Here is a 22,180-nt window from a genome sequence, read left to right as displayed (position 1 = left end):
AGGATCACTTGAGCCTAAGAGGTGAAGGCTGCAGTGAGCTGAGATCACTGCATCCCAGCCTGGGTGACAGAGTGTGACCCTACCTCAAGGAAAAAAAAAAAAAAAAAAGTACCCAGCAAAGAAATAGGGGAATATCAATGCTTTCAGGATCAAATAAGAGGAGTGTTATCTGAGGGAAACTAGTCATTAATAATGCTAAATGCTGCAGAGTGGGGTGTGTATTTGACAACTAGTCACTAGTGGCCTTTTGAAGGGTAGTTTCACTAAAATATCGAAGACAGAGTCTAGATTGCTATGGGTTGGACAGTGCATGAAATGCCCACATGATCTTAAATGGTTATGTTTTCCTCAGAGTTCCATTATATATCTTCCCTGATTATATCTGACCCTCCTGATGGGATAGGATCTCATTAAACAGGAAGAACAATAGAAATTTTTCTATATCCCTTAGAATCAAACTAACTTCTGATTAATATTAGCCTTAATATTATGGGAAAACTCTTGGAACAAGTTAGATCAACTTGTTTTAAATAGAAATTTTCTGACTCTAAATTAGAGTGGTGCTCAGCACTGAATTTGTACATTTGGCATGTACTTACTGAGAGCCTACTATTCCACCAGACTGGGTAGCACAAAGACTATGAGAAAGTCCTCCATTAGGACTTCCAATGGGGAATCAGTGTGTCTGAAACAATGACATAAAGGTTTATTATTCAGTTTGATAGTCTTTAGTCTTGGGAACTTCTTGAGGGCTTGATGAAAAGTATTTTTCTTTTGTTTTTTTTGGAAAAGTATTTTTCACATAAGCTATTTTGATTCACAAACTTAGCATTTTCAAGCTATGCCCAGGATGACTGACAAGTCTAATTTAGTGATACCTTGTTATGAATGTAGATATTAATCAGATACCCAACATTCGAAAGGCTACAGAAAGTCTGTTATAGTGCTCAAGGTTGAAGCATGATTGAAAATAAAAGGCTCTTTTAACATAATGTGGCAACAAAAGGGTCTAAATTAGCAAATTATTTTTATTAGTAAGTTAAAGTCTCCTCTCATGAAGTTTTAAATGCTATTTCTCAATCAGATATATTATTTATTTCATCTAGGAGCCAGGGTGTGTGTGGGAGGGGGCGGGGGGACACCTTGGGTACTAAGATATGGTGTAACTAAATTCCTATTACGGTCTTGCTGTTTGATTAAAGCTGAAATGGTAAGGTTTTTAATCCTCTGCGGCTAAAACGATGCCATTAAAGTTAAGTCTCTTTGCTACTCAAGATTTGTAATTCTGGAAGGGAAGAATTCGTTGATGTTAGGAAGGTACATCATTCTTCAATGTATGTATTACAGGGACAAGGTGTGGGGGAAGGGGAACCTATAGATCAGGGATCAGCAAACTGTGGCTTGTTGCCTAATTTTGTAAATAAACACAACACAGCCTTACAATTCACTTACATATTGTCTATGGATGCTTTTGTGCCACAACAGCAGTTGAATAGTTGTGATGGAGACCTTATGGCTCACCAAACCGAAGTGTCTGGTCCCTTACAGAAAGTTTGGTGATTCCTACATACATCGAATAATCCTGACTAAAAAGCAAAATACACTCGCATATACAATAGGCAATAAGAAACATACCCAGAATGATATATTCCAACCAATGAGAAAACTGGAATTTTAAACACTTACTAAACATTTGATATAATAATTTTGGAGGATGTAAATATGCTATGCTTTTTTAAATTAAAAAAACCACATTAAAATTAAATACAGATACTTAGGCTATCACTTTCCTTGCGAATACTTACAGAAGCTTATGATTTCATCCTGTAAGGTGATTTTTTTTTTCTACTACCCTGCAAAAAGTGAAATGAACATTAACCTAAGTATCTGCAATTTTAGTGAACTGCTTTATTGGATAGGAAAACTCCTCTAGGTCTTTAAACCCTCTCCATCATCTACGCCCCTAAAATGGTAGGCAGACTCTATCGTGTGTTTCCGAGTATATACCAAGTCTTCTGAGAAAATAGCGTTTCTAATTCTACAGACTTACCCAATATAGCTGATAGAAACAAGCAGCACTTAAAAATATATATATCCTAGAAAAAGATGTAACTGACCAACATTACCATCTTTCTATACCAGTTAATACAAAAATGTCAAGCACATGTCAAAATTAAGAGTTAACATCTTTTTCCCAAAACGCTGTAGTGCATTTTTAAGGTGAAAGTATTACTTCCCCTCTTATTATGTTGAAGGGGGACAATGTAAAGTGCTGTCTGTATGCATTCTTAATCTGCACTGTTTTATATTTGTCTTCATCCTGTAACCTGTTACCCCTCCTACCCGCTCCTGCTTTTAAAAACTGCTGATACAAGGCTGGGTGTGGTGGCTCACACCTGTAATCCCAATGCTTTAGGAGGCTGAGGCAGGCGGATCACCTGAGGTCAGGAGTTCGAGACCAGCCTGACCAACATGGAGAAACCCTGTCGCTACTAAAAATTCCAAATTAGCCGGGCATGGTGGCACATGCCTGTAATCCTAGCTACTTGGGAGGCTGAGACAGGAGAATCACTTGAACCCGGGAGGTGGAGGTTGTGGTGAGCCAAGATTGTCCCATTGCACTCCAGCCTGGGCAACAAGAGCGAAACTGTCTCAAAAAAAAAAAAAAAAAAAAACATTGATACAAAGGGTCTTTTTGGTAAAATTTCCCAGATGTCTAATTTTTCATCTTTCCCCATCCCAACTGACTTGACTTGCAGTATAGTAATAATTGAGAACACTATATACCCTGTGGTCTCATTATTCATCCAAGGGCCTAACAAGTGGGTATTCAATGTGTATCTGTGGAATGCATGTATGACCAAAGAGGAAGAGTCCACAGAATGAAACGGGAGCTCACATTTGAGTGTGGTACAAGTCCCCAGGAGCAATGAAAGACCACCACAGATGTCAGCTACCTTTAAAAGGCAAATACAGGATAAAAGTTTAGAATGATTCCTGGCTCCAAAACACTGTCTTCAGTCTAATGTAAGATTTTAATAAAAACATCTTTATGCCTATGAAATAAAAAAAACAATTTTTAGACAAATGCAAGATTAACAAAAATATACCTACATATGTAAAATTCTAGACTTCACCTTAAGTAAAGTCATTTTAGGATTTCTTCAAATTTCCTTTGCTATAAATGAGGATATGGCCCAGGACTAGTACTTTGGGATGCTGATTCAATTCCTACATTTGCTATTATTTGGAATGGGCACATTTTATTAATGATTTAGGTGACAAGTACTTGAAAAATTAGTGTGGGAAGATTTGCTTTGGAGAATTACCCATGTCAGTACATAAATGCCACCATCTCACTTTAGGAATCCAGATGCTACAAATATCCAAGGAGACTACTTGAAAACGGGACAGGCTGACAGAGATGCTAAGCTTCACATTACCTTTTACATGAATATGTCTTTCATATGGTAAAATATAAATGCCAAAACCCAACATACCTCTTCACAAATACCAAAATCATATTGGCAACTAAAACATCAGGTCATTTTAAAATATTTTTATTGATGTATTGCACGCTACATCAAAACTCCAACAGGGCTTTTCTTCTAGTTTTTTCACATATAGACCGAATGCTGGGCATTTAAATATTAGTGGTGTATATGTCAGACATTTTTAAACAAATATTTTGCAGCAAATGGCTAATAATTCTCACTAAATGTTGTTACGGAGATGGTTTAAAAAAATTACAAAGGTTACTTTTGCATTGAGATCTCCATAGTAACATCTGCAGTAGGTTGGATTTGGTCATTACATCTTGCAGTAACATTATCTACTAGGGTTATGTATCCAGGCAAAGGATCCCAAAGGCTCAGTGTGACACCATGTATCATATGCTTGGCAACACAAAATAACTAAACCAAACTGGCTTGATAGCTACATGCCATATGATACTAACAGGCGAAATCCTTAAAGTTGCTAGTGCCTTTAGTCATTCACTTAGTAAATACTTTTGAGCAACAAGCTATGTGCCAAATACTATTTGAGTGTACTTTGGAATCTTCTAACTTCAAACTTATCCCTAATCTCAAACATTTATTGAATGAGTTTGGTACAGGAAAAATAATACAGAAATGGAAGTTCAGGAGTCCTGGGTCCTAAAACTGACTGGAGTCACTGTGGCAATCTCTCTGGGTATGCTTCATTGGGTAGTCTCTTTTCAATCTAAGTAATTCTACAATAATCTTGAAACCATCTTATGTATTATCTCACCAACTGTTAGGACCTGTGCCAAGAAGACTGTCTTGTGTTTAGCTTTCACTAAGTTTCTAACGCATACCTAATTACACTTGGAAGATTAGTTTTTTCTTATTGCCAAATTTAAGACTGGCCGTGGTGGGAAAAAAATAATCTGGCTGACAGTAAAGTGGCAGTATTAATAGCAGGTAAGGCGCCATGCAGTTTTTCATTCACTTTAATTAGCGGAATAGATTTCCTATAGTTCAATTTCTTTCTTTAAACTTCAGAAAGACAGTCATGTCATAGCCTAAATTCTGAAGAACCTTTAGTTTTCTTACCTAAACATAGATCCAAAATTCAATTTCCTATACCTGCTCCCAAACACTGGTCTGTGGTGATTTGTGGTGAAAAAGAAAGAAGTTCAAGTAGTGATTTTTTCTATTAAGCTGAAGTTGGTGTCTAAATTCTTAATTTCCTAAATTATGTCATTTTTATTGTCAAAACATCCTTCGTCCAGTACTCACACATACAAAATTTTATCATTTTAGTTATTTGTTGACTAAGCAAAACAAAAAGTAACTACAACGGTCCCACACCTAAAAAAAACTAAGCAAAATCCAACTCTGAAATAGAAACGTTTGGTCAATACTGCCTTAGCCAAAATGATTAAGTAATCTCTTTGACTTTACGCAGTTATCTCTAGTGGCAGACCTTTTTCTGAAGCAGCCCCATTTCATCTTTGGATAATTAAAAACCGATTTTCAATCTTGAGCCAATGGTCCCAATCATGACCCCTTAGAAACACATAAAGTATCTTAATTATTCTGCCTCATGATAGCTCTTTACATGTTTAAAGATACTAGGCATTATAATGCTATGTAGGCTTCCCTGTATTGTGCCCTTCTCCAAACAAAATCAACAAACTCCTATTTTTCTAAGAAAAGTCTGAATAATCTAATCAGTTCTGATTTCCTTTGCTCTATTACTAACTTTGAAATAACCTAAAAAGCTAGTTATGTTTTCTCTACATTAATAAAATTTCAAAGACTTGAAATTTATAACATCACATCACTTGTAGTCAATCAGTCCACAAATATACAACACGGGATGAAGCAGTTTACCTTTGCTTTTCAACCCATTTCCAAGACTATGCACAAATGTAAATTAAAAGGGAATTTTTAATGTTTTCTAAAACCTGTAGAGAATCTTAAAAGATACACTGACTACAAATCACTGCTACTAATTAAAGCAGCATTACTTGGAGGTAGTTTGTCATTTATGTACTTTCATATAAAAACATACAAATAAACAAAAAACCCTTATAGTATTCTATAATTCAAACTTGTAAGCCTGAAGTACAAAGATATCTGAATTATACATGTCAAGTTCATTAAGGTGTTTCCCTTACCCCAATTAGTCTAAATTAGTACACTTGCAAAGAAATCTGAATTAAATGTCAGTCAATAAAATTCACAAAGCCAGAAGCAGTTTAGTGCTCACAAGTTTATATTTTTAGGTTTGAATAAAGACTCTTGTGTATTTTCTAAATACACAGACAAAACAGTTTCGGAAGTTTACATACATGTCTTAGGACACTTATATTAGGTAGGTAATTTACATTTTAAAAAGTTGGTCTTCGTAAAAGATCTTCCCAAAGAGCTTTTACAAACAGCAGGCAGAAGTGTTCTTTTATGTTTACAGTGTTCAAAATGCCAATGCTCCCACTAAATAATGGCCTCAACCATCACTCTCCTCAACCCAAAATATTGTTCTCAATAGCTAGTGTACTCCAAATTTAAGTACCCAATGTCATCAAATTTAGGGCTAGAAAACATCTTTTGAAGTGTGCTTATCCCTAACACATTTTAAACTATCTAGAATTCTTTAACTTCAGTTGAAAGCAGGGATACAGCAGGAAAAAAAAAAACTTTCCATTTTAAGTCCTAAAGTGACTAAACACCTGTTTAGTTCTAAGTGTGGATATTATGTACCATCGTTAAGTTTAAGGATCTGGGTGACTGAACGGCACAAAAACTGGGGTTTCTATCTAGTTCTTCAGATAAAAACCATTCTTTTATAAAATTAAAATGCCACAGCCGGTTAAGAGCATGTGCTACACTGATGTGTCTTAATATAGTCAAAGTGACAAAACAACTGCTTTATGAGGAAAGAGTAGTAAGGAAATTTGTTGGGGGGAGGAAAGACACTCAAAATTCTAAACACAGCTGTCTTATAGGAAAAATATAAATCCATAGACTCCATTAAGAGCTGAAATTCTACAAGAGTTGTTCAGTGAGGCAGCAATAGAGCCTCCTTGAAAGAGTATGGGCTTCAGAATCAGACGTGCTCAAAGCCCCCAGCTCTATCACAGCTGTGTTAAATTAGCCAAGTTTCTGAATTTCTCTGAGCCTTTCCTCATCTATAAAATGGAGACAATTAGCACCTACCTTATAGAGGATTAAGGTAAAATCAGGTATACAGCACAATGGCAAGTGTGGGCACTCAAAAAAAAATTGGTAGTTTTTTGAATCGTTTTTCAGAAAAATGAATCTAAACCCTTCATGCTATGTTCAGAAAATCCTAAAAAATATAAATAAAGCTTACTAAAGTTTTAAAATTTAAGATTTTTAAGAACCTATTTTCCATCACACTTTCCCCCATATGATACTACTCCAGTCATATTCAGGCCCTTTACACCATTTTGTATTAATATAAAAGACGAAGTCCTAATCCTTTCATTTCCTATTTTCTCCTTCCTTTCCCCTGTCTTTTCTCATTTCTTTTTCCTCTTGGTTATCTATTATTAAACAACTTTAAGATGTGTTATGCACCTATTATGTACCAGTGTTCTAAGCACTTTACATGAATTAACTCATTTAGCTCACTCTTCTCCATTAGGATGGCTGTTACCTAACCCAGCTAGTGTGTTTTCCTCAATTTCAAAGCTACTCATTACTGTTCAGTTTCCCTTTCCTATAATGTTTCCTCTTTTTTAAACTCTTAATTGCTAGTGTGCTAAATTTAGCAAAATATCTAGTAAATAAGAAAGATGAACAGGGGTCCATATGGAAGTATCTGTCTCTGAGAACTCTAAGAAATAATGCACAATCTTGATTTATGAGACTGTCTGTAACTACAGAGTGAATATGAAAGAAAGTTTATACTCTTCCCCTTCATTAAAATTAAAAGCTCTAAAATACTTTTTCATTTAAAATATAAATTACAAGAGACAACTTCGCCAAATGTGTAACATAATTCTGCCAGAGTTCCACAGACAAAATTATGAGTATTTCATTGTTACCTCTGAGACCAATCATAAGTTCTTAGTATCTATCAACTTCCTGAAATTTTACTGTAAGTCAGAAAAAGAATACACTTAAAAAAATAGAAATGTCCAGTAGTATACCTTAGTACTAAAACTATTTTTTAAAAAGATCTAGATGGGAAAAGGCAGTCCCTCGAGATCATGAAACAAAATAAGTTAGGCAGTCAGCAAGTAGAAAAATCTGTCAATTCTGTTTCTGGTAAAATGTTTACTTCAAAGAAATTTTTATATAGGCTGAGGCTAATATATTCAAGAGTATAAACACTTTTCCTTTGGATTACCTAAAAACAAACTTTTAAAGTATCATATTTCAATTGACTAAAAATATAGCCAAATCTGTCACAACACAACATAAAATGGACAATTATAGAATATTTTAAATTAACAGTAACAAGCCATCTACATCAAACCTTATTTCCAACTAAAACCAAACAAAAGCACAACAATCCCGTAGTGTACCAAGTGTGTATTTCAATTTACTGTATGCAATCTAACAAAAATTTGGTCATAATTTACCAGATATACATAAATGATTTAAGTAGTAAAAGAAAATTCAGCTTCAAGAGAGTAAGTTCATATCTTGAGGAAAAGTAAAAGTACATTAAGAATGTAAAGCCAAAGTCCAGTTTCTATGCAATAAGTGAACTGTAGTCTAATAAAGCAGATTTAGGTGATTTTTAGATATATATCTTTGTTCTTTAATATATATTTATATATAGACAGATCTACCAATTGTAAACTAGTTTATTTAAAGGAAGGGAATAAATGGGATGAAAGAAATCTTTATACTATACTTACATATTCACAAAGAACATTTTACGTTTAAAATACTTTTTCATTCATAGTATCTTTGCCCAACTAATTTCTACCAGAAATACATGTTACTCATTTGTCTAGAACATTAAGATGTACTCATCTGTTTTAAACAAAAATCAAACTGAAACTATTCTTATCTGTCAGGTTTACAGTTATGTAGAAACTACAATATAGATGACAAAAGATGCATCTAACCATGTAACTGTAATTTATCTTTGATTTATCCAAGCAGAAACATCATTGTCTAACAATAAACCATTATTCTACTGAAATCAGAGACAATGATAAAGCTTGTCTCTTAAAAAACATCAACTTTCCAACTTTGATCAGATGGAGCACCAAAGGGATTATATCTGTCAAAGCATCTTTGCAATTTTTTCCACATAACTAGCATAATTTAGTTACCTGATATAAAATAGGAAAATATACTCAATTTTTATTTAAAAGAAAGCTGAAAATATGACATCCCTCATCTTATATAATATACAATATGCTAATAAATGCCATACATGTTAACAATACGTGAAATGCTGCTGAGAGTTCCACAATCAGCTAATTCATGTCACCAGGCTAAGTAAATCTGACAATTTCACCTCAATATGTCACCCTTTGTACCCTGAAGAATTTAGTTTATAGAATAATAAAGCTTCTCAGAATTTTATTTGTAAGATTTTTGAGACTGTTGAATCATGGTGACTACTAGAAGGGCTGTATCAAGGTGTAGTGACTTCAAGGAACAGAAAAAAATAAATTAAGTATTGATCATAATTTCAAAACAATCAATATCCCGCTAAGTATGAAACGAAAGAGAATGCACATTTTGTGTTAATTTTAATGATAAAAGGGACATGGGTAAAAACCTGATATTTCACTTATATTGCATAACAAGCTAACCAAACTGGACATGGTGGATAAATTATAAAACAAATCATTTTACTTATTTCTATGATTTTTCTTTCAATTAGGTCTTTCAAATAGGACTGAGGTATAGTACACTGGCAAAAATAAAGAGGCAAACAAGAATAGTGCCAAAGTAACAGATACCCAAAACCGAATACCATGTCAGAAAACATCATATAGTAACCATTTATCAGATTAGAGCAGCAGAAGAAAGTTACTTCTAAATCATAATCATTTTAGTGGTATTTGTCAACTTCGCCACGGTAACTTCATAACATCATTCTTCATTTGTGAAGTAGTAAAATTCATGTCAAAAAGGAAGGGGGGAATGGAGGAAGTCAGTTAGTTCATTCCAATAAATTACCTCTCCAGTTCTTATAAACATGCCCATCAGCACAAAATTGAGAAATAATACCTAAGACTAGAAGAGACTTGGTTTAAGTTATGAAGCAAATTAAATGGAAAAATACAAGAAAATAGAACCAATGGGGTTGAAAAAGCCCCTCACTGAAAATCTGTATTAAAAAAAATAAAATTAATAAAAATAAAAATAGAAACAAAACTCTACTAGTACAAACTAGCCTGAGTGGTTTGATGGACAGAGTGATTGGGTCAATTGTCACTGTACTTCCATAAATGGATTTTCTCCATTCATGTTAAAGTAGCACATGAATGTAAGCTCTTTAAGGACTATTTTCATAGGACCCAAATAGTTACTGTATATCCTATAAATAGAAAATATTTTACTTTGATAACTGACTGAATATGTGGGGACTCCATGTAATCCAACCACATGGTTGTTTGCTGTATAGTCCTGTGCAAATATAAAAAAAAATTTTTTTTGCTATAAGGCTTTGACCCTACAGTTTTCACAGCAACATAACTACTATCCAGCATGTACCATATTTTGCAAGCCTTCAAGTTCAACAATCCAAATTGTCGATTCATATTAGGTCCAAATGCAGCATCCTTGAGGAGTATAGTAGGTCAGTTAATCATCTAGAGACATACAAACTTCTCCTGATTCATCCCATCGAGAGGGATCATTCTGATCTTCTCCATCATCAACTAGCTCTTCATCAGCTTCTCCTACTTCATTCTCCTCGTATTCTTCATCCCGAGGGAATTCTGTATCCTGTCCCTGATCTACACCTTCTTGCCCTCCTGGTTGTGATTTATCTGCACAGTCTACACAAACACCATAACGTCGAGATCCATGTCTTATTCCAACACTGGCTGCTAACATGAAGATCTTCTTACACACCATACATTTGTATTTTTTATCCTTTTTATGCACCTAATTGAAGGGGGGAAAAATCCAATATAAGGATATTATATATAATAGAATGCATTTGAACCACTCAAATTAAACCACACATTTAGTAATGAGTGAATATACCACTGTTTCTCTGTAAAAAGCTCACTATCAGTTCATAAAGTCAAACTCTTTGTTTAAAGCAATTTAGGAGACAATCTTCCTTAAATTCACAATTAACTGTTTAAATCCCTTTAAACTTCACTGACATAAATACAGTTTATCTCAAAGATCAGCTGTATTTAAAGTTACTTACCAGGGAATGTCTTTTTACATGTTCTCTTCGAGTAAACAGTTTTCCACAAATATCACAGCTAAATGATCTCACTCCTGTGTGAATGAGCAAGTGCCTTTTTAGTGTTCGTCTGTATTTGGCTACATAGCTACAATGAGGGCATTTTAACTTGTTCATGATTAGAGATGATTCACCTATGAGAATTAACAAAAAAAGAGAAAGTGCTTATTATACATTAAACAGAAAACTTGCTATCAAAACTTCTTATCTCTGAGAACAGCAATTATGTAGGACTACTGATATTTGTTTTTTAAAAAATGCAGAATATGAAAGCTTTTAATTCTTAACAATTATTTAATAATTCTGTATTTGTTTAGTTGACTAATACTTGCCATTTTCCCAAGTTTCTTGTTTTGGCCAAGATTCTGGCAATAATCCATACTTGAAATCATTTGAAGCACCTGGTATCAATCCATACTTGAAATCATTTGAAGTACCTGGTATCAATCCATACTTGAAATCATTTGAAGGACCAGGCATCAAACCATACTTGAAATCATGTGAAGTACCTAGTACAAGTTAAAAGTCTGAATTAGTAACGTTAATAAAGATCTATCTCTTATCAGAGTCAGAAAACAGAAAATATATTTATATCCTATGAGCATTATGATAGAACTTCTTAATGAGTTAAATAAAACTGTATTTTAGTCTAAAATTGAGATGTCTTCCTACTTTATTATCACAATTAAACAAAATACCATTCAACTATAATAGAAGAAATTCAGTTTAAAAAAAAAAAATCATGGGCCAGGCACAGTGGCTCATGCATATAATCCCAGCACTTTGGGAGGCTGAGGCAGAAGGATCACTTGAGCCCAGGAGTTTGCAACCAGCCTGGACAACATGGAGAAACTCCATCTCCGTCTCTACAAAAAAATTTTAAACATTAGCTGGGCATGGTGGTGGGTGCCTGCAGTCCCAGCTACTTGGGAAGACTATCTGAGACCAGGAGTTGCAGTGATTCAAGATTGCGCCACTGTACTCCAGCCTGGGTGACAGTGAGACCATGTCTCAACGAAAACAAACAAACAAACAAAAAAAGAGGTGCTGGTGGGGGAGAAAAAAACATGAGTATCATTTAACTGTGCAGACGCCACAAGACATTACCCTTTTAAAGGATGGGTATATTCAAACCAGAACTCCTAATAGTTGCTTTTTTCTAACTACTCTATCACTTGAGATTATATCACCCTAAAGCCCAGCTATCAAATGCGATATTCTCCTTATTACAAACCCAGGACAGGCACATAATTTTAAGATTAATTAGTATAGAAAAATGGACTGAGAATAAAGAATATACACAGGATAATTAAAAATTTAAAGTTCTATTACTATATCATTGTTTCAGACATATTAGGGCAAGGTAACTGAATGCTCTCAGGGTTCACTGAAATTTCTTTCTAACTCCATCCTTAAATAAAATAACGTGCAGAAGACAGAATCAAAATAGAATAATGCATGTGCCTAAGGATCTTCAGATTAGCAAGCGCGGGAATTATATCCACTGGATTTAATTCCATCTTTAATGTAATTCCTTGGACCAGGAAGGAACCTTTTGGCAATAGGAATATATCCAGAATCTTCCACAACTATTGCCACCCTGATCCAATCAATCGTGAGCTCTAGCCCCTGGACTGTCTTCAGTAGTCACCAAAAACTTATCTCCCTACTTCCACTGTTGCCTTCCTGGAGTGTGTTCTGAGGAGAGAAATCCCAGATTCTTTAAAACACTACCTCTTAAGGCAGATCACCATCAGCTTACAAGGCTGCAAAGACCACCCACCCTCACAGTAAAAGCTAGAGACTTTCAGTATCTTCCAAAGCTTTACCTGGTGGAGCCCTGGCTTCCAACCACCCTTTCAGTCACTCTATTCCAACCATACTGACCTCTGTGCTGTTCCTCATCCATGATAAGCATGCTCCCAATTCAAAGCACTTAAGCTGCCTAAAACACTCCTGGCCAAGATACAGTTCACTCAAGCAGCAATAATACATTTTCCTCCCATGGGCATCACGGTTTCAAAAGTAAAGAATGTTTGCCCAAATGGATTTGCTAAGAATCATTTCCCATATATGTTCCCAGACATGTTGTTCCTCTTAAAAATTAAGATAACTTAAGATTCCTTTTGGTGAAAGTCTTAATACCCAACAAAGTAAAAATGTCTCAAGTATTTTAAAACTGCACATCATTACTATTACTGTAAACTGTGCTGTACTTGGAATATCTTGACCGGTTTTTGATGTAAAGAAAGCTCTCTGCACCCATAGCTACATATAATTCAACTGTAATTCATCATAGTTGCACCTAATTCGTGTTTGAAAGTAAGCTGTAAGAATCCTAAAGTGAAGCATTTCTGTGTGAGGGATAAAGAATGGGATGGAGGTGGTAGCCTGGAGGTCAACCTACTGTTAGTTTCACATTTCTAAATAAAGTTTGAGCTTTATGATCCATATTTCTTGTCTAAATCAGTACAAAGTCAAACTCCAAGACAGCAAGAACTGTGCCTATCTTACTTGCCTTGGTTTTTCTACTGTCTAAGACATATGCCCTACAATTACTTGTAGAATAAATGTTATCTAGCACATGCCAATAAGTTCTTCTGACTTGCTTAAAATAACTTGGGAAACTAGTATCAAAAGACATGTTAGATGTTCTAATATCTATAATTATTCACAACATATAAGAATAAGGAAATAGGCCAGGCACAGTAGCTCGTGCCTGTCATCCCAGTAATTTGAGAGGCTGTGGGAGGATCGCTTGAGCCCATGAGATTCAGGCCAGCCTGGGTGACAAAGAGAGAGCCCATCTCAAAAGAAAGACAGAAGAATATCCCTAAAACAATTTGTAAACTGAAAATCTGAGATTCAACATCCATGATAACAAGGAATGTAACACTCTATCTGGAACACAAAATGGTAATTCAAATTAAGTAAACCTTGCCCCAAATTTCTTCCATCTCTCCTAATTCTTACAACAGAGAATACTTGTAGGAATTACAAGAGTGGCCTGAATAAAGGTACTCTCATTGTAATTCACTACACTTAAGGATCATTGAGGTCATAGAGCTCTTCAAAATGGTGCTTACTGATCAATAATATCCTTCTGGGTACATTATTCCATAATAGAAAACTAAGGAAAAAGCAATGTAAGTTTCTGACATCAAAATCATCAAGCAAAGGCTGATCTCAGATGCAAAAATACTAATGAATCTAAATGTCCCCTTTAAGAGGAATAACCCTATATCAAAGATTTACAAATTTAAAACTTTACATATGAATTCACACACCCCTAACTAAACCCATTCTTGGACTAGATTTCAAAACTGAGAAAGCAAGTGCAATAACATCTTCTTGCGCTGTTAGCAATTTTCTGTACAAACAAAATCTTTAAAATTCAACACATCTGAAAACTTGTTTTGTAAATTCTTTTAGACAGTCAGGGGAAACCACCTTAAGGCAGTTTCTTCAGAAATGTGGCTTTATTTTCATCAGTACATACTGAATTCAGAGCCCATGACTACTTTTTGTAAGAAGTACCTCATTGTCTCTGTTCTCATCAACTTTGAAAACAATTCCAAAGCTAGTAAAACTGAAACAATCAATAAACATCCATATCTATCTTCAACAAATACTAGTTTTGTCACGTTTTTATGTACACACACACATACATGCTTTCTATGCACTATCTGAAAACATGCATGCTCATAACTTCAAGCCTAAATGCATCTTCTAGAACATGCTCCTAGATAACCACCGTATAAGAAATTTAAAATTGCTTATCACTTAACACATACTACATATTCTAATTTCTGGTTGGTCCCAAAATGTCCTCTTTAGTCATTTTGTGTTCCCATGATCTAAGCAAGATCCATGCTGCACTTTAGTTTACTTCCTTGGTCTCCTTCAATCTAGTGGTTTCCCCACTTGTCTAGCATAACATTAATATTTTAGAGTTTGGACTACCTGTCGTATACATCGATGTCTGGGTTTTCCTTTGTCATCAGATACAAGCTAAACAGTTTCTCAAGAATACTGCGTAAGAAATGTTTTGTGCCAGGTAGTACATCAAATCAGCCAGCCTTTAATTTCAGTTTGTTCTCTTACTAATGACACTGAAGTTTAATCACTTAGTTATGACAATCTTCCTCAGATCTCTTTATTCTAAATTTACCTTTTCCCCTTTGCAAGTGGAAATCATCTATGGGAATCTATGGAAATAATTTGAGACCATGTGAATATGATATTCCCCAACAACCTTTCACCCAATCATAGTGGGACAAGCTCATTAACAGTGGCTTAACATCCACTGATGATTTTGAATTATTTCCTGTGGGGGTTGCAAAATAGCTATTTTTCCAATTGTATCATTCTTCTATCAGCTTGGCATTCTTCTGTAAAGATTGACTTTCTTTTATTCTATTTCATTCATAACATACTCATGAATTCTGTTTTTATTTTCATCAAGCTTCCTCCAATGCACTGCTGATATCACACAGAACTAATCAACATTTTCTATAGCCATTAACTACACCATTTTGCATAAAAACTAATTAAAATAAATTCAATCATTATCGTAATTACCATTTCCATTCCGTATCTATATACCAGCAGGAAGCCATAAGGCATATTAACTCAATTACTTTTTATATGTAAGAGTTTTTAAACTAAACAAATGACTCCCCCAAACATACAAAACCAGAAACATCAATTTGCATTTACCAATTTTCCAACGTCATCATAAACACAGCTAACATAGATTGAGAGTAGTTATATACAACAGAACCCCCTTATGGGAGAGAAATTACAGTAGGCTGCAGGTAAGATGTAACACTTCCCAATCTTAAATGTACTGTTGCTAAAATCTTACTGTACCTACCAGCATCACCTCCATCTTGACTAGTGCCAGCCTCAGCCAATAAATTTGCATTCACATTCCTATCACCATCTGGCCCCGAGAGTAGAGCACCATCTAAATCTGAAAAGGAAACACAGAAAAATTTATCTACAAACCACACCATAGCCACCACCCAAAACACCACTCTTTCTTGGAACTGTTTCTTAAATAAAAAGTACCATCTGTAAGTACTGAATTATCTACTGTGTTCAATACTACAAGGCTCACAGAAGCCTAAGACATGTACAGTGAGTACAGTGTACTGGTTACGAATGGGCTGTAGAACCAGGGTGAATTACATGCCACTCCTATTTCTGTTACAGGCTACGTGACCAAGTGCCTTAGTTTCTCCCTAATTTATATCATAGATGTGATCTAGGAATCTAATTGGATAATGTAACAAGCCAAGTGTTACAATTATGGTAATTGACACTCAAACAATACTGCTAGTACTAACCAGTAAGTACTAGATGTATAAAACACATTGTTGGTGCATCCGTATTGGTTCATAAGTGGATAAGACTAATTAAAGCTAGAATGCTTGACTGAAGTGGTGGCTCGGGCCTATAATCCCAGCACTTTGGGAAGCTGAGATGGGCGGATCATTTGAGGCCAGGAGTTTGAGATCAGCCTGGTCAACATGGAAAAACTACACCTCTACAAAAAATACAAAAATCAACCAGGTGTGGTGGCACACACCTGTAGTCCCAGCTACTTGGGAGGCTGAGGTGGGAGGATCTGCCTGAGCCCAGGAGGCAGAGGCTACGGTGAGCTGAAATCACAACACTGCACTCCAGTCTGGGGCAACAGAGTGAGACCTCATCTCAAAAAAAAAAAAAAGTTTGACTGTCAGAATACAGAATATAGATGGCAAATAAAACCATGGGAGTGAAACAGATGAGACAGTGAGAAAAGATTAAGTACACTGAAGAATCCTAACATTTAATGAGTTACAAAAAAATATATAAAAAACCTTTAAGGGAAAAGTAGTCCACTTTATCAACGCTCCCTAGAATTGAAGATGAATGCTAAAAATGGACATCACTTTCATTCAATAAGCACCTAGGATGTCACTGGTAATCTTACTGAGCGATACTGGTGAGTAGGTGGGCAAGCAGATAAAACGAGAGTGGTCTGTTGTGAAAAGATGATGATCAATTAAGAAAAAATGCTGACAATCTTTCTGAGAAATTTAACTATAAAAGGGAAGTATAGGAAATAGGGTAATGATTTTTTCTTTTTTAAGAACGTGAAAGTTACATTTTTTTTGGAGACAGGGTCTCCCTCTGTCACCCAGGCTGGAGTGCAGTGAGATGGTGCAGTGGCACGATCTCAGCTCACTGCAACCTCTGCCTCCCAGGTTCAACCGATCCTCCTACTTCAGTCTCGCAAATAGCTGGGACTACAGGTGTACACCACCACACCTGGCTAATTTTTGTAATTTTTTGTAGAGACAGGGTCTCACTATGTCGCCCAGGCTGGTCTTGAATGCCTGGGCTCAAGCAATCCTCCTGCCTTGGCCTTCTAAAGTGCTGGGAGTACACGCATGAACCACAGCACCTGGCCAAAAGTTACATATTTAAATGCTGACAGGAAGGAGTCACTAAAGGGAGAAGTTAAAGATACTAAAGATATTGCTGCGAAGAGAAGGAATTAACCATTGTGTAACATTCCTAAGGAGTCTTGCGATATAGGGGCACAGGTCTGGGTACTTAAGAGAGACAGCAGAGAATCAGTGTTAAAGCCAAAACTTAAGGACAGAGTTAAAGCCAAAACTTAAGGATATTCCACCAGGCTGTTGATTTCTCTTTTCTCTGTAAGGTGAAATTAAGTAGAATGTAGCATTATTGCTTAGAATAAATGGGTTAGAAGCCAGAACAATGAACAAGCATTTAATGTGGAAAGAACAGTAAATAGATACAAAACTCCTCTGCCCAATCCTTAAGAACAGTATGGATACTGTTTAGGTATTTTCCCAGTATTTATCATAATGCATGATAAATAAAAGGCTTTTTAAAATATTGTTTGCCCGGCATGGTGGCTCAAGCCTGTAATCCCAGCACTTTGGGATATATATATACTACAGTTAAATGCTGGCTTGAATAGTCTGCCCTTTGCAACTTGTATCACTAAACAAAGTTTAGTTTTAATTCATGGTATCTGAAGAATAATTTGGTTTTTTGGTCTACAATTAAACTAAAACCTATCATGAACTGAAAATATTTAATTGAAATTTAGTGGTTTTGTTTTCTTAAAGTTAAATGTATTTCAATAATCAAAAAATAACATTGGTCAGGCATGTACTAGTCCTAGCTACTGAGGAGACTGAGGTGGGAGGATGGCTTGAGCCCAGGAGTCCAAGGCTGCAGTGAGCTACAATCACACCACTATACTCCAGTCCCGGCAAGAGTGAGACCCTGTCTCAACAAAATTGAAATAAAAATAAAAAATACAATTATTCAATTTCACTAGACTTCTCTAAAAGTCATCATTCTGAAATGCAGTCTGTTCAAAGGACATTTCTCACAATTCTGCCGAGTGGGTTTTCAAATACAGGTTTCTATTTATGCAAAATTCTATAGTGAACTGATGAAGGCTTTCCTCAATTCTTAAGAGGCATTTCCTATCTCCTACCCTACCCCTAAAGTATTATATTAGAACTTGTGATTTCTAACTCTACATGGACAACAAGTATAGACCTTCTTGGCCAAAATCTTACGAAATAAATTGCAAGTGTATTTGTCTCATGTCTCTTTTGAAAGGCACCAACTACTTGGTTCTTGATATCAAAAACAAATCTCAATAACCGGTGAGTTCTTCCAAGTTGACAATCTTTTGACAATAGTGTGCTTAACTTTCAGGACGCAATATATTATGTCACTGCTTACCTTATTCAAAACCAGCTAAACCACCTAGTAACTCATTATTAGAGATGTTGATGTGAATGGAATAGAAGCCAGACAACCAACAATTTACTTGACATGAATAAATTTTGCTTCATTAGGAAGCATGATAGCAACTCTTGGTCATCATCTTTTTCTCTAAAATTACAAGATTACAAAATAAACTCTAATACACCTGCTTTTGTGATATCAAATATCTTCCTATGGGAATCTTAAGCTTCATTTAATGGTAGCAAAAAAAGGGCTAAGATTTCTTTGCAAACAGCACAAATCCTTTCTGAAGACTGATTCAAACATTAGTTTCCTTACCCCTCTTCTCACTACTGCACTTGTCTAAAACACACACACAGACACAAACACCACACTGGTTTCACAAGATGACAGCTATTTTTCTGACTGGTGGCAGGTACACCTGTGGCATGTAATATTCAAATGACCAGAACTAAATGACAAGCCATGTAGGATGTCTTCTATTTTAAAAAATGTCTTTTCTCAGTGAAAAGATAGCAATCTCTATAACAAAAACAGATTGTATGCATCCAGCAGTAAAATCTTTCAACATTTTATCAATGAGCAAACTAAGGCTGACAGAGGTTAAATAACAAGCTAATGGCAGAGGTCTGCACTATTTAGTAACTGTATTACATTGCTTCCCGACAGTTTATTACAAGCACCAAGCCTCAGGGCCTGGCACATAAGCAGGCAATCAAAAAACTGCAATTTGCAATGCTGGGAACATGAGAGCAGAAGTATATTCACACGTACTTTGCTGCTGACACTTGATATGCTCTTTTTGTGAAATGAACAAAAATAAACATTAATTCCACTCTGTCTTAAACCAGCATCCATTTTACTACTTTCCCTTTATTTAAAAATACATTCTCCAAAATCTTAAGGATACCAAGGTACTAGCTATCATTGCTCTTTACAGTAAGACTTTTTGTCTACTTTAAAGCAACCTCCTCCTTAGAATTCACATTTATATATTTCCCTAATTAACCATGTATTGCATTTTAAAAAATATATTCATGAGAGGTATTATTCATGGAAGGACAGATACAGTGGCTCATGTCTGTCTCAGTACTTTGGGAGGAGGCCAAAGTAGGAGGATCGCTTGAGCCCAAGAGTTCAAGGCTGCAGCGAGCTCCCACTGCACTCCCTCCATGGGCGAAAGACCAAGACCCTGACTCCTAAAAAAAAAATGAAAATATTACCATAGATTTTTTTAAAATCTTATAACAAACAGTGGAAAAAGAATGAGATGGGATTAAAAGACTGGTCTAAATCTCAGTCTCTACCTCCCAAAAATGTGCCCTTGACCAATGATATTAGTAAATGAAAACACTGAGCAAAGTACAAGACAAAACAAAGTATCATTAAAGACAAGACTAATCTTGGTGCCTTGGTCATGTCAGGAATCTCTTAGATCATGGTGGGCTACCAACCCTTCTGAATTATGTGTGAAGTGAGTAGTATAGCACCTGCCTGTGAATGCCAAATTAAACAAGACTGAGTTGGAAAGAAGGTTTCCCCCACCATTTGCTTGTGATTCTCAATATTCCAACCATTAGGCAAGTGCAGACTAATCCAGATTTTCTTAGAATACAAATACTCTTGAAAAGATATGAGACAAGACACTGGGAAAGAAGTTTTAAGAAACAGCTAAACAAGTTGTATAAAAACTCAGACTTAGATCCACTCAACTTTCATTTTCATATAAATACATATCAGCGCAAGTTTCTCTTATGGTAACAGTTTCAGAACTAAAAGCAAATGCATTCGGTGCTGCCCCTCCCCACCCCCAAACAGGTACAGACTTTTTCTCTTTGGTTTTCTCCTTTCAATGGACAGTAAATTCAGTTGCAAATGTATTATATAAACCACACTTTACAGTTCCTGAAGTGGCCTTTTAAACTCAAAATAGCTTCCCTTTCACTCGCAAACTCATTGACAAATGACTGACCCATCTTAGACTAGGCTCAAGTGCTTCTTCCTTGCATTATTCCAAAGTGCCGTTATTTCTCCCTAACAGGTTCCCCCAGTACATGCCCCACCTCCAATCCATGAAAAATGCTCTTAAACTTTGTAGTCTTAAATGCAATATAAACAGATCAAATCTCTAGTTAAAAACCACTCATTACTTCAGAGTCTGTAAAACAAGTCACAATTTATTACAATACAAAAATAACTAGTTATACCTATAGACAAGGTGGTAGGAAATTGGAGATGTCCCCACACTACTCCCTTTCTATTCTTCTACCCACTCATTCCAATTTCTTTCCACCTTGCAAGTCAACGAATGCTCTTCTCCTCCTCCTAGCAAACCTGTAAATAACAAAAGATTCACTCACACTGCCTTCTCTATGAAGCTTTCCGCAACTCTCCTGGACAGTTAGGACTGTTCCACTGCACCGCCTCATGCATCTTAAATAATCTACTTTTAACATTTATCACAGGGCACTGTGTATGCTTCTACCCCACAGTCAGCCTATTGTGAATAAGTTCCACATAAGGGACTCCTCAATCTTGACATTATGTGGCCTATTGCTCGGTGTCTTTAGATTTTAAATAAATACATTTCCAAATTTCCTATTGTATGTGGAAAGCTATTTTGGAGTTCCCAGAAAGTTGTAACATTTCTGAAGAGTAAAGCTTTGAATGAAAATTTATACTATCTGGTCACCCTACTACATATTAAGGCTGTATCAGAAACCAAAAATTCAGTTCTATAAAAAACTTTCAGGGACTGACCTTTATATGGTTTAGACAATTTAACACCTTCAGCAGGAAGAAGTCACAAAAATGTCTTAACTGACCCAGCTCTTCAGCTTTACTCTGACCACTTAAAGAGTTTCTAACTTACAGGTAATAATCACCAGTGCAGCCACTTCTTGGGTCAAGTACAATACAGGGAAGAAAAGCCAACAGTAAGCAGAGCAAAAGTGGAAAAAGTGGCAGACTACTATTTCCACTACCATATGGTTGCGTACTACCATCTTTTAAAATTAAATACTGAAAATTCTTATGCATTAGTATATCGTATAACTCATTAACTATTATTTATTTTTAAAAATAAGCATCAAGGCTGGGTATGGTGGCTGCAACCCCAGCACTCTAGGAGGCTGAGGCAGGAGGAGAGTTGAGCCCAAGAGCTGGAGACCAGTGTGGGCAACATAATGAGACCCTGTCTCTATTTTTAAAATCTTAAAAAAAATTAGTCAAGAGTGGTGGCCCGTGCCTGTAGGTGTGCCCAGGTACTCAGAGGCTGAGGCAGGAGGATCACTTGGGCCCAGGAGTTTGAGGCTGCAGTGAACTATGACCACTGCACTTCAGCCTGGGTGACAGAGGGAGATCTTTTTTTTTTTTTTGAGACATAGTCTCTCTCTGTCCCCCAGGCTGGAGTGCAGTGGCGCTGTCTTGGCTCACTGCAACCCCTGCTCCCGGGTTCATGCCATTCACCTGCCTCATCCTCCCAAGTAGCTGGGACTACAGG

General features: G+C 35.9%; 1 protein-coding gene across 3 annotated transcripts in view; it reads right to left on the bottom strand.

The window, feature by feature from the left end:
- Positions 1-3,544: 3,544 nt before the first annotated feature.
- The window catches only part of ZBTB10 (zinc finger and BTB domain containing 10), a 40,961-nt gene continuing 22,325 nt past the window's right edge, over positions 3,545-22,180 (bottom strand). For 2 of the 3 annotated variants that reach the window (XM_011989089.1, XM_011989086.1), the window contains exons 3-6: positions 15,767-15,865; positions 11,223-11,399; positions 10,852-11,024; positions 3,545-10,577 (exon numbers count right to left, since the gene is read on the bottom strand). In XM_011989089.1, the coding sequence (XP_011844479.1) occupies positions 10,272-10,577; positions 10,852-11,024; positions 11,223-11,399; positions 15,767-15,865 (755 nt within the window). In that variant the 3' untranslated portion in view covers positions 3,545-10,271. The remainder of the gene's footprint in view (positions 10,578-10,851; positions 11,025-11,222; positions 11,400-15,766; positions 15,866-22,180) is intronic. The other variant, XM_011989088.1, reaches the window with a different exon arrangement.

The sequence above is a fragment of the Mandrillus leucophaeus genome, unplaced genomic scaffold, assembly GCF_000951045.1.
Source record: "Mandrillus leucophaeus isolate KB7577 unplaced genomic scaffold, Mleu.le_1.0 Scaffold346, whole genome shotgun sequence".
NCBI classification, from domain to species: domain Eukaryota; kingdom Metazoa; phylum Chordata; class Mammalia; order Primates; family Cercopithecidae; genus Mandrillus; species Mandrillus leucophaeus.
Note: the sequence above shows the minus strand (reverse complement) of the source record. Positions and strands in the feature narration are given on the sequence as shown.